This window comes from Calliopsis andreniformis, chromosome 3 (genome assembly GCF_051401765.1).
Source record: "Calliopsis andreniformis isolate RMS-2024a chromosome 3, iyCalAndr_principal, whole genome shotgun sequence".
In the NCBI taxonomy this organism is placed as follows: Eukaryota; Metazoa; Arthropoda; class Insecta; order Hymenoptera; family Andrenidae; genus Calliopsis; species Calliopsis andreniformis.
The window spans coordinates 5,120,037-5,134,102 of NC_135064.1; the positions used below are offsets into that span (position 1 = coordinate 5,120,037).

The 14,066-nt window shown below is 35.7% G+C and overlaps 2 protein-coding genes across 6 annotated transcripts in view; one reads left to right on the forward strand and one right to left on the reverse strand.

Annotated features, from left to right (window-relative positions):
* Ih (hyperpolarization activated cyclic nucleotide gated potassium channel Ih) overlaps nt 1-14,066 on the reverse strand; it is a 283,219-nt gene that overhangs the window by 192,321 nt on the left and 76,832 nt on the right. The gene's annotated exons all lie outside the window — the stretch shown is intronic.
* Nucleotides 8,301-14,057, forward strand: LOC143188656 (uncharacterized). Of its 2 annotated transcripts, none has more exons than XM_076393041.1 (2): nt 8,301-9,366; nt 13,514-14,057. In XM_076393041.1, exons 1-2 carry the CDS (start codon nt 9,197-9,199, stop codon nt 13,746-13,748), a joined length of 405 nt encoding a protein of 134 aa, XP_076249156.1. In that variant the 5' UTR covers nt 8,301-9,196; the 3' UTR covers nt 13,749-14,057. The 2 variants fall into 2 exon arrangements, with proteins under 2 accessions (XP_076249156.1, XP_076249157.1); XM_076393042.1 differs by lacking the exon at nt 8,301-9,366 and adding an exon at nt 11,055-11,542.

Consider the following 14,066-nt stretch of genomic DNA (forward strand, 5'->3'; position numbering starts at 1 on the left):
TTAAGAATTATTCTAGGTGTAGCAAAATCAATATTTACAGTTATACAACATATCTTTTTATGATACAATTTATTCATACCGAGCTTTGTTTTTAATAATATTAGTTCTGTCTTTTATTCGAAATCGAGTATGCATATGGAAATGCACTTTTTAATGCTTAAGCTTAAAGAATTCACGAAGCGAAGAGAACGTTTTTGATTTACGTAAGTAGATACAATCAGTGGTGAGACTGTGTTTCCCTGAACTTGTATATTTTTCAAATGCCAGAGTTCTACTTCGATACATGCGTATTCGATTAAAATTTAGATTTAATTTTATGGAAAACAAAGGGGAGTATAAATAAAAATTTCTTCTATATATTTTTCACTAATGTTTTTTCACGCACTATCAGAACCTTTCCGTTTGAACCATCAATTCTGAGACACCACGTATTTAATTAATGGCACGCAAATTATTATTTTCTAGGTAACTTTTACCTTTTTTAATGAAACAATATGTATGTTTACAGGTTTCTTCAGTTAAACATATAGTCAATTTCATGAGAATTTATTGATCTATTATTTCTCGATGTGCTAAAGTTTTTTTTACTTATTCATTTGAAGTATTTTCTTGAATAAGGAATAACTCGGAAAATGATTAAGTAGTAAAATTATAGTGAGTTACCCTGATTAGTTTACATATTATATGTATACGTAGGGTGTCCTATTCAGCTACAAGTAGGAAAAAATTAAAAATTTGATTCGAGACATTAAAGTAAGATGGAAATAAAAAATTATGAAATCATAGTTTCATTTGTTAACTATAATTATTTAGGAATTCTTAAAATCCGTCAGTAACTTGGAAAATCGAATGGTAAATCATGACACCATTATCAACACAAAGTTCGCAACTTCTTTCAAGAAAAATTATTACCCCTTCCGATATTATACACCTAAATTGTAAACATATATTGCCAACACGATACATTAAGCATCAAGATATTTACATTTTAAAAAACTGCTATTTCAGGGAAGGTTGCACCTCTTAGGTATGCAATTAAATGGAATCAGAAGAAAGAGACAAGTTAAAATGAAAGAGATTCTTATTGCATCGAATTTTGATGAAAAACTTTGATTCTTGACAATTTTTCACTGTTCAAGTGATGCAATAAATTTTGCTAATAATGTATGTGAGATAAGTGCTGTCTAAAGACAGAATTTCTTTACTTATTCTTTTATTTGCATAATCATTTCGAGGTGATAAGAAGCACAAACGGAAAGCAAATTTACAATGTTATCAAGAAAAATATCTCAATCAGAAAGATGGGAAAATCAAAACAGGTATTGAGTAAAATAATTAAATTTTCGTTAAGAACAACAAAATAAAAGAAGATCGAAATTTTGAGATTGTGTTAAAATTATGCTCTGTGACGGAGTTTCTTGTATTTAGAAATTAAGACTCTTAACAGTTACAAAGTTCCTTAGTTAAATTTAGTTGCAGAGAGTTCCGTAGTCTATAGTTCCTTAACTTTTAATGCTTAGTTTTCGTGAACTTATAAACGAATTTGAAAATATTTACTGGAACCGCATGAATATCATACAGTAAATATAATACTTGCCCTTGCATTACAATATTTTCATTGATTGTTTATAAATTTTTATCATATGGACATCTCATTACTGGAACTGCTTAGAAAGTTAAGATTCTACTGTAGTGCAATTGTTAATGTTTTTAAAGTATTCAACAGTTTCAAACATAGAATCATATTTACAAAAGACATTTTCTGCTTTTATACTAACTTGAGAAACTACAACATTTTCGTGGAGGTGCTTACCACAATTATCCTAAAAATATCTCCGTATGTGTCCTCTAAGCTCAAGACGCAGAAATAAAAAAACATGACTCATGATGCGTCCTTCGATGGCTCTAAAGCCTTAGCTATAGTTCAATTGCATAGATAATTGACTTTCACGGAACAACGCAGAATTGTATTCATAGCTCGAGTTAGAGACTAAGTAATGCTTTCAGTTTGTATCTACATTCTTATCGAACAAAGAAAGAACACCATCTGACTATAGCACACTAATTTTAATTGAACTTGGCACAATGATACAGCAAAGAACTTGATATGAGTACATGTATATTTTCTCAGCTGGTGATATGCACGTTAACCCTTACGCTACCATATTCACTTATAGTCGAACGTTGTTATAAAGACTTTTCCAACAATGGTACCACAGGGAAAGGGGAGATTCTTCGTAAAAAAGTAAGTCGAAAGTGCAAAATAAGATTTGGAGTCTTCGTTTTCAAGAAAATCGAGCTTGAAAATTTGATAAATTTAACTATACTAATATTCGATTCGTTGGATTTCTGTTTCTGTTCGTGTTCATATTTATAAAAGTAGGAAATGTTATTATTTGCTTCCTGTCAATACTACTATCATTCTGATTGTCGTACTACAATATTACGTATTTGATTAGAATGATTTCATGAATAATTAACATCCACATTTGACAAATTTTCAAACTCGATTTTCTCGAAAACGAAGCCTTGTGGGGGAAAACTGTATTCTGTACTTTTGACTTATTTTTTCATGAGGAATGAGTATCTGCCCAGTTGTACCATCATTGTCGAGACACCCTGTATACCCTTTTGCTGCCAATTTCTTTAGTCGACGCATCCCTATTTTTATAACAATATGTATGTTAACATGCATACTGATATGTAAAATACAAATAGAAGTTAAAAATTAAAAATTTTTTTTTCGTCTAAAATTGACACTTTTCAAGAATTGGCCAAAAATTTAACTTAAAATTACCAAAGTTATAGGCTTTTAAGTGACATCTACCGCATTAGTTTGATATAAGCGACTTAATTTTGAACACTTTCTGTAGATTAAAGAATATACTTTATCGTAGAACTTGTAACATTTTGAGTTTTTCCAAATTTACTGATTTTGAGAAAGTGTAGAATAAAAAAAATTGGTAAAAAGTTATGTTTGAGTTAAAGGTATCAGAAAATGATATAACAGAATTGTTTCTTTCCTTTCACATGTTCACCCCCTCAGAAATTTCGTACAGTTTAAAAATATATTCGATTTTTTAGATTCCGATTTACAGTCGAGGTGCTAAATGTCCCACTATTCCAAGAGAATTTTTCAATGACTACTATGGTAGCGGCACGTACGTTCTTAATATTTGTAAAAAGAAAAAAAGAAAAAAATTAAAAAGATATACAACCTTTTTTGTGCCCAAAAGACATAATAAAACTCCTAAACCCATAGACTACCATTTTGTGTATTTTATTACAAAAGAAAAATCCTGATAGTGATTATAATGTCGAATATCTTCATATGCTCTATTATTATGCTTCCCATTAAAATTTATAATTAATATGACGCAGTTAGGCGAGTAATAATATTTGCTACTGTCAATTATTTTGCTAATTTTTGCTTTTTGCTTTAAAAGAAGTATCAAATATACTTTTATACGTTTGAACCGTAATCTATCAACCCATAAATGTACTATCATTAAAATTGCAACCAATATGTAAAATGAAATTATGTTTATTCACTTTATTTGTGAAAAACTGTGAGTAGAAGATTATTAACTGTACTACACGGAGCATAGCGACAGAAGACAGAAGGGCATGCAGCAAGGAATATGCTAATACACTTTGAAGTATTGATTCTGTTTACGTTTAATCTACTGTCCTTTGGAATTCCAGATGTTGAGGATGACAACATGGATTAGATGTATGAAACTGTGTTCTTGAATGAACTCCCCAAGCTTAGAATATGAATAACAAATACTCGAGATAGTGTTGGTTGTACAACAAATCCATTGGTTATTCAAGACTGACTGAGTAAGAGAACATTTGGATGATTCTTAGCTGGTGATTAGAATTTGGGACGAGAGAGTTAATTAGCAGTTGATATCCGAGATACATTCATGTAACAGGAAAACCAGTGTAAAGCACTGGTTACTTACATTTATACCTCAATATCTTCTTTGTTTATATATGAAAACATTACCCCCCTTTCCCCAAGAATCTACGAATATTTTTGCCTACAGTTTTGCTTAGATTTATTATTAGTTGTAATGTAAATTAAGCTGTAAAAGTGATTAGATAAGTTGTTTAATTAGAGAAGTCTGAAACAAATTGCGCTTATCAGTTTGAGAATGAAAAAGAAATACAAAAAAAATTGAAAATGTGTGAAAATCTTGGGTGAGTTACAAAAATTTGTATTTGAAAATGATGCTAAGCATAACTTAACATATCTATTGTGCTTTATACTATCAGCGATTTCGGTAATGTAGCAGTTTAGTGACTTTTCCCAGCTTTGAATGTCTGACTACAACTTTTATTTTGAAAGTTTTAATAAATTACGTTACCTTTGATTAAACATAGCGTAATGGCAGAAAATCTCTTCTACATTTACAAAGCCTATTTTGAAAAATTACTAGAAGTATGAAACGTTTAAATGTCACTCACACATGACTATAATGATTCTACTAGAAAATGAATTGCTTTAAAAATTCATAGTGCACGTCGTTCGCTTTTCAAAATAAACTAAATAAAACAATTTAATGAATACATAAACATTATTACATTCAGCAAAAAATGAAGTAAAAAAGTTATGCTGTTATTTGAAAAGTTTCTAGAGAAGACTTTGGCACAGAATGTATTTACGAAAGAAGTCCAAAGCATATTAAAGTTAAAGAATAAACAAATGGAAGATATATGTTTAGGAAACCAGCTAGTACCTATCAATCTGTTTTGAGCTCCGAATCACTCTGATGAGTATCGTAGATTGCGAGAGAAAATCATGTTTTCCGCCCAATGGACGAGAAAACAAACGACAACCAGCCATGTAATCGATTCGACTGTTCCAGCGATCAGGATCGCATGTGTCCCCCGAACAAAATGTCCCTCATCAATTGTTGTCGCGACAAATCGCACAACTTCATCGAAACACTTTAATTCTGAAAAAGTGGTTTATCCACGGACGAAATTCTGCTCGTTTGTACGCTTTTAAACATTCTGTAACGACGTAACGCGTATTTTTTATTCCCACCTTTTCTGTCGTACCTTAAAATGCCAAGGTTTAATGCAGCGTCTTATTGGACGAACGTAGTTCAAGTGAACCGTTTGGTGATCTACATGCGTGATCGTTAGCGTGCCTGTTTCTTCCCTTAGCTGTCACTTAGAACTTTGAACGCTGCAGACACAGAAAGCGACAAACAAAGCGCAATTTTATACGTATGGTACAATGGAAGAAGGACTGTTTTTTGGGAATTAAGGTAACAGAGCTGCATGAAATGATGCTTTTTGACTCGTTTTTCAAAAGTATTTTTCAGCTTTTCACGTTATACTGCTAAGCTGTGTTCAGACGAGTCCTTGATAAAAATTTAAGGAAATTGTTAACAAGGACATTGTCAAATGATTTTATAAGTATTTATTATTTACTCGAAATAAAAATTAAGATTAAAGAAATTTCTGAATTATTGAAGCTTTGTGATGAATTGCTTAGGTACTGAATTATTTGAAGAAGCTTAATTTGATCCAGGATATACGCTATGAGTGCTGGTATAGAAACAGAATAAAGAGGAAAAGTGTTAATTATTAGAAAGTTTGTTTTTCTTATTCATTATGTTTTATCAGTTCTGTTTACTTAAGGAACATGATCAGAATGTGCAAGGTCACTTTTTGAAATATTAAACTTAACTTGTTAAATTGAAAATATCAAGTATCAGAAACAATAGTTTCACATTAGGTCAATGTTTCTAAAGATACATCATAAGGTATAAAGAATATACGTAGCAATATTTTAAAAGGTGTTAGGGAAGCTCAAGTGAGACACAAAACGTCATACGACATAATGTCCGATCTGCCTCCATTTTGCAGTACTTAATAATTCCTTAAAGCTAACATGTCTATAAACTAAACAGTCAGAATAGTCTGTAATTTTACAGATACATTGAAGAGTAGCTATGGGTCAAATAAGTTTTAATACATGTTGTATTTTTTATAGTTTAACTTTTATAACGCTTTAAAAATCCGAGATCTATAGATCTATGATTTCATGGATTTTACCATTACCAATGTATCTGTGAAGTTGGAAAATTCTCTGACAGTTACTTTAATGTATAACATTAGTTTTAAGACATTATTAGTATAAAATGAAGGTAGATCAAATATTATGTTATAGAACATTTTGTGTTCCATCTGAGTTCCAATATCATCCCTTAAAATATTATTACGTACATATTATTTACACCTTTATACCGAAAGTTCAGTTGTTGAGAAACAATAATTCAAGATTCAACAATAAATATTCATTTTATACAAAACTCAAGTTGCACACTTTCATACGTAAATATTCTGAAAGTGATCAATATCATAAAATCTATTTTTTAAAAGTAATCCTAGTATCGGGCCATATCCTGTGTCCAATTTCACCCAGCTCTGACGCAACAGTGCAAGCGTAATCAAGCGACAACAGAAATAGCGAAACATTGATGGCTTTATTAAAAAATTGTACAACGACATCTCGTTGGTGAACACCGAAAGCGCACAACACCCTTCACGTGTTTTTGAAGCCAGCAGCAACTGCGCGACACAATAGTGTTCTTTGTTTCTCTCTGTGTCAAACAACATACAACAAGCTGTTTTGGCGTACATCAGAGGGTTGTTCTCTTGGTGGTTCGCCGGCTGCGAAGTGACTGATCTCCGCGGCCTCCACAAGGCCAGTCTCGCTAATCCGTATTTCGTCATGTTTTCCACGAATATCTGCTCTGGTTTCCCTCGGTTCTTCGAATCCCAAAACGTCTAGAGTACTCCCAGCGATCACCTGCTGTTCGACATCGTCCTGATTCGTTCTACGCACGCGCGATTACGGGGATTCACCTCTTCAGAGCGTGGCCAATTATCTGACGTGTCTTGTCGATGCACTTCCGCAGGATGTGACGGAATGACATGTTGAGCGAAGGTCCACGTGCATTCAGACCAGAGGATCGGTTTTTAGAGGACGGTGATCCAGCTGATTGAACACGTGACAGTCGATTTTGGAACCCTTCAAAGTCCTCTTCGTTTGAACAGTTTACTGACTGTTTCATTCAATTTTAAACACTGAGGACGAGGACCTCTGATGAGTCTTTCTGGACGATCCCGAGGCATGCGTGTCGCCTCGAATACTAGAAAGTACGTAGCAAAAATATTTCTCTCTATTTTAGCGTTCTTTCGAGAACCCCTGCGGTCGATTATGAATCACTAGATAAGCTCTGACGATGTAACTGCACAGCCAATGATGAATTTTCCAATAGGACTTGTTGAAGCAGGTGTCGCGGACTCCTTTAAGCGCTACTTCTCTTTTCACAATTTCACAGTCTCTCCTTTTCACACTCGTGGCCGCTCCAACGTCCAGCCACGAGTGGCAGGGATTTCTTTTTACCGCTTCACCGCGAGTGTGCGGTGAAACTTTGATATGTGCGTCGCCTCTCCACCCCCGCGCGCCTTCTTTGCGGCTCGCGACTTCGGCCAAGGTATCGTAGGCGTCTTCTTGGTAGTCAAGGCACTGAACATGCGCACCGACTCAAGCACCTCGCATTCGCATTGAACCCCCGCGAGGCCAGGAATCAGCATAGCCAATTTGAATGTTCGTGGATACTTATTTTCTAAGGCGTGGACGTTCACAGTTGCTTGGGAACGAATGCACTCAAACCTTCCCTAATAACTCGCCTATCGATCTTCCTAGCCAGAGGCTGCGATCGCTCGATCGCTTTGGAAATTCTTTCAGGAAGGTTTACAGATTGACCTGCGATATCGATCTCTTACGATTTGTCCAGCTGAACTATAGCTAAATAGAAAATCTTGCTCGTAAAAAACTGAACAAGTAAGCTCTGCGTGTATCACCAAGCGTTTTATTGTCCTGATCTAACAAGCTTCTTCTGGGGAAGGAAATCAATCTGTTTTTACTTTATAAACAGGACGTATTGACTGATTTCTCCTTGAAGACGGATAATTGAGCGGACGAATATAGGAGTAGTTTTAAATAAAGAGTCTTTCTTAATATCGTCGTTGATTAGAACACTGATATTGACGAATATTCAATTCCGATCAGCTCACTGATTATAATAGTCTTCTTTGCGATTGCCATTGATCACTAACGCTAATATTAGCGAAATTAGAACACAGACGTTGGGGACGAAATACTGAAGCTCTTTTTGCATGAAAGATAATCACAGTTCACACGTAGCTCTTTGAAAACAGTCCCAGATGAAGAACCGTCCTTGATTTAGACGTTAATTTACGGCATTGAGATTAATGAGGATGGTTCACTGCTATCATCGACGTCTATTCAATGATATCGCGAGAGTCATGATTCGTTGACAGCGTCTAAAATTAAGACTAAATCGTCATGTTTGGAATCCTGATATTACATTATCGAATTCAGTTTATTTGAAAAGTAGTCACTATTCACTCTTGGTTCCTCGAAGAGAGTACATCCGAATAAAGAATCCTTATAATCGACAAAACTAGCACACTGGCATTACTGAAGATTACTGTGTTTTAGTTTCACCCTCGATTCCTTAGAAACGATAGATCAAAAGAAGAACTCTTTTAATAATAAACGATAATAACGACTATTCAATTTCAGTTTATTTGGAATGTAGTCACAGTTCACTCCCGATTCGCGATGAACGTAGATTCTGAAAGAAAAACCCCATCGCAGTTTAGCATTGACCTATGACCTGAAGATCAACTAGCCTGAAATACTGACATTGATTACTATCAAATTTCACTTTGACGTGGTCACTGTTCACTTGATTCATCGAAGAAAGCAGATCGATCAGGTCAGAGTTACATCGACTAAATTATCAAAACCTATAGTTCATCGCGATTTGAGGACAGTGCCAAGCTTCTGAACATTTCCGACGATTTCCATCGACCCACGATAAAGATATCAACAGAACCGGATGACTGACGTCATCGATGAACGTTTCATCCCCGATCAGCGCCAAAAAGTCAACTTTCCCGTTGCTGCTATCGATCCTCTCTCCCTCTCTCGCTCTCTCTCTCTCACTCGCTTTCTCTGTCTCTGTCCCTCTCCCTCTCTGATGGCAGTGTCGCGTTCAGGCCGGAAACCGGAAGGTAAATTCCCGCGACGCGTCGTTAGCGTCGAAAAGTCCGTCGAGGCGCGCGATCCTCGTGATCGATGTCCAGTTCGTTTTGCGAGTCGGGAGCACTCGTATCGTCGACTTGCGTGTCGGTTCGTGGCACACGTGACTCGAAGGTCATATTCCGCGGGATCGATCGGGGAGTGGAATACTTCAGAAGGCTACACACCGTTGCCGGAAGCCACGAGTCTGCCCATATCAACGATCGGTTGGTTTCTTCGCAATCGATGCACCTGGTCGCCAGGATTCCTCGCGCCGCGACGACGTACCAGGCCAGATTTCGCGTCTATTACGAACCCTCCGCGCAGATCCCTTGGTCCATCTCATCTTTCGCGAACACGTCATCCAGACGTGCCAATGGAGCCAGTCTCCCTTATCTTTAGGCCGTTCGAGCGAGTCCCAACATTCATGGAAGCCAGACACAGGACTCGGGCACAGGACGGTTTCCTCTCCGATCAACTGGCAACGCTGATCGTTCCACGGGGTTAATTGACCACTGCCTCCTCAGCACTTCGAGTCACGGCGCGAATCCTGTCACCAATTACGCGAATCTTGGAGCTTGAACGACCGCTGCTGATATATACGTGTACACGCGGCGAAAACCCGTCAGTCTACGCGGATGACTGCTCGCGACATCGAGCGGTCGCGCGACTGCGCACACTCGATTCCCGTTCGACCCTCGATTTTCCCTCTCGTGCCCTTCTTTCCGCAACTCGTGCTCCCTTTTCGCCACGGCCAGGCGGCAGGGGCGCAGAGAAAACATGGCAGAACGATCAGCGTTGACGGAAGGTCGAGGTCCTTGCTCGGGATGTTGCTAGGTGGACTCGTTTTGCGAAGCGGTCTTTTTACTCTTCGTGGGTTATTCTTTAATTTAGCTGCTCCCAAGTGGAACACTCGTTTCGGATTTCTTGATGCAGACGTTGCTAGGTGAATTCGCTACCAAGGAAAATTTTATAACTTTTGTAGGTCGCTTTTTTATTTAATTGCACAGAGATGAAGAATTCGCTTTGCGAGGTTGGAAGAGGATGTCGTTAGGTGGATTAGTTGTGAAGTGAACTGTTAACACTCTTCGTAGACCTAGTTTTAATTTGATTGCACGAAGATAAATCATTCGGTTTTATAACCTTAGATTAGATATTATTAAGAACTTGCTCTAGAGGTTGATTTTTTAATTTTTTCTTAGGTTTTTTACTTGAATTAATTTACTTTGATCACTTACTTTTTAAGACTATATTTGTAGCACAGTTCCCTTATTTTTTAATAAAACGCAAATTTTGGGAACTAATGGTAAAGCGGATTTCTATTTGAAATATTTAAAGTGCCATCAGAAGACAATTATTGAACTTAAAACCATTTTCAGCGGAACTTACTGAAATAAACTGTTGTTTAAAATAGAAATTTGTTCAATACTTTTTATTTATAAATTTATTCCTCGTATTTTTCAATTCCATATTTAAGCCAAAACAAAATTCTTCTATTATTAATACACTTTATGTATCAAGCGTTCTTCTCTTCCCAAAGTACCAATTTGTATTCAGCAATTCTCTGTAAAAAAATGTTTGTCTTTCGAAGTATTTCTCCAAAAGAATAAACAATTTCACATAGCATACATTCTCAGATATTTCTATCGTCATTTCAAGTATTTCTAAATAAGAGAAACATCTCTAGCAGCGCATTCCTAGCGTTCGAGGATGACCATTAAATAAAGAAATATTTGCGGACAAATACACTCGATGCCAGCCAAGCCGGGAATACAGAATTTTCTTTATCTACTGTAGAAGTGGCTCTCCATTCCATTGACTTGAATAACAATGGAGGCGCAAAGACAACAAGAACCATCGACTTTCTTGCTCCAATTATAGGTTCGTACAGCCACGGCGAGCCCATTCATCGCGAAACAATCATTTCCCAAGGGCAGCGCGTATGCGCGAAAAAAATGTGCAACCGATCCAAGGAGGAACGCTCACGATAGTTTGCAGGGTCGGGCTTTCTTATCTGATGGTTAAGGGAACTGTGCAAACGTTAGGTTCCTGTTATATTTCCCTGTTTGTGGAAACAATCGATAAATCGATGAGAATATGCTGCATGTCACCGATGCTCCAACCAAATGAATGATGGAAAGAGGAAGATGGACAAATTGTACAGTAGCGATGGACGAAGTCCGTGCATCGCGAAAATGTTAAACCAGATTTATAAATAAACCACGTTATCAGATGCTTGCCGAGCTATTTTAAGGTATCGACCAATCAGTGTTAAGGTCAAGCGCGCCCACGATTAGTCGAGGACTATCAAAATTTATCCGGCAGAACTAATCCTTGACTTCTTGCACGCTCGTATAAAGTCGTGTTAGACTTTGTTCGTAGAACGATGTTGGTGCTATTTCGGTGAGTTTTCAATATGATATAAAGATTGGGAATTCATGTTATTGGTTTTTAAGTGACGCTACACGATTTGAACAGTTAGGGAACAGTTACCTATATTATAGATACTAGGATCTTAAATCGTATCTCATCGATTTCTTTGGTTTTAATAAATATATGTGCTACCTATCTGGTGTTAAGAATAGAGAATAAATAAGTAATGGGAAATAGAAATGGAGGATTTCCAGATTGCGTCTTATCTTCTGCGAGATATAGATATTTTAAGAATCAAATAAATGATACCATTTATTCAACCCTCGTCTATATATAGTTAGATAAGAATTTTCTTTGGGAAATTGAATTGTAGAAAGTTAAAGTTCTCAGAACTTTATTTTATACAGTTTCAAAAATGGGGACTTAAATAAAATTTAAATTCAAATTTCCTTTAATCGAGATTTGCAGAACTTAAATTGGAGAAATGATATAAACAATAGGATAGTTCGAAGAATTCAACTCAAATAATTAAAATATATGAAATTTCAGTTTATGAAATGAGAGTTTAATAAATTAAAATTAAGAAGATTAAATATTTGAAATATAAATAAATGAAGAACATCTATTTTCACAATGTTAATAATAATAATAATATTATCGAATTCATATAAATTAAAATAATGAAATTATAAGATAATGCTTGACGATGAAATCTCCAAGGCTTCAATAATGTTTATCGTATTCCATTTCTTAGATGCAAGATTTCTATTCGGTATCCTGTTACGTCATCAATTTCGTAAGCGATACTCGTTTCTTTGCACGTCTATGCATCCATACGAGTTGGATGCAATACCCTGAGTATCACCCTGATGACATAATGATGAAGTATTATGATATGTATTCATCCATGCAATCGTGATACATTATAAATTGGAAAAGAGAATCTATTGCTTGCTTCTGTGCACAATCCATCAAATAGAAGATTATGAATAAAATTATAAATAGCAGTCCCTAATTTAAGTTTATATTATGACTACAATCTGATTTTTTTATTAAAACTTTTGGTTAATATGTGAAGTGAAAGAGAAATTAAAGTTTTAAATTATGGAGCTTCAGTTAAGATAATAAATGGCAATAGACTCTATTATTTTTACGAGAAAATACTGGTCTCTACCAACATAGAAGAATTGAATTCCTTTATAGAAAGAGATCTCAAAGAAAAACTCAACTTCGATTTAAATGTCTTGTAGCCAATACGTTCGAAATGAGGCATGTTCATAAAAAATGTCGTTAAAATCGAATCTCCGACAATAAATATATCACAAGAAGTTTAGTAGCTGGTAAAAATATTTCATGAAAGTAGGTATTATTTTAACAATAAAAAATACCACAAAAAATTACAAAACATAAGAAGTACCACGGAAACATTATAACTCGATGTTGGTACTGAAACTTCATTCAGTGTACTGTAGTATACAATAGTAATCATTGAAGTTGCACCAGTTTACAAACACCAATGCTTTTAATTAACTGTCACACGAGAAGTAATCGTTTGTGTTATTTGTCATTATTCAAATTCCTCTATATACTTGAAATTCTGATTTGTACAACAATTTTGATTTACATATTTAGGCGCCACATTTATAACTACCTTCATATTCAATAAATAGTAGTTTTAGCATGTGTTGCAATTTTATTAATCACTACTGTACAAGCAGTGAAATATTTTTAAAAGCACATTATTTAATAAAACAATGTTAGAAGAAATACAAATTTGTGGTGTACATTTAAGGATATACGAACAGAAAGAAAACAGTTTCGAAGAACAGATAATTGAAATTCAAATATGTGAAAGGATTTGACGAATTGAGGAATGTAACGTTTCCGAAATTTCTTGCGGAAGTTACGTAACTACCCTTCGCGTCACTGGCTGGAGTTTCTCATGGTGTAATCCCAAACTGGCATGATTACAATACTTTTACTTTCCATCAATCTGCACAGGACTCCGAGGCGTCATACGGGAGACGTTTCTGTGCCAGCGGAAAGGTCGACAGAACCAACGACGAATAAATTTAGCGAGGTGGAACGGGAGCAAGAAACCAGCGACAGAACGAGACGGGAACAAAGAACGAGTCTTGGTCTCCGTGAAAATTGGAAACATGCCAGTGGCGCTATCGCGCGGAGGGTGGCACAAGTTGCAAGGGGTGAGGATGGCCGAGTAAAGGGTGACATCTAGTCGCGAGGAAATATTGACCGTAAAAATGGCGTCAAGCCGAATTCATGCGAAAGGAATTCTATTAAAAATTCGGTGAACTGTCTCGCTCGAAATTCCATTGGTCTTCCTTTTCGAAAATAATTCAGCAATTTCTCGCATTTTTTATGCAACAGCTTTGATCGATGAAAAATTGAAACCGTAGAATCAGTGGAATTATATTTGAAACTGTGGTCATTACAAAAGAGTAATTAACACGCGACTATTATTTAATTTGTAGAGACAAATTATTGGTAATTCATAAATGAATTATCAATTCTTAATTATGTAAGAATTCGCCAT

Coding starts and splice junctions, on each gene's coding strand:
- LOC143188656 (XM_076393041.1), top strand. CDS start 9,197: ATGTCCAGTTCGTTTTGCGAGTCGGGAGCACTCGTATCGTCGACTTGC. Junction 9,367..13,513: donor TCTGCCCATATCAACGATCG/GTTGGTTTCTTC, acceptor CAATCTGCACAG/GACTCCGAGGCGTCATACGG.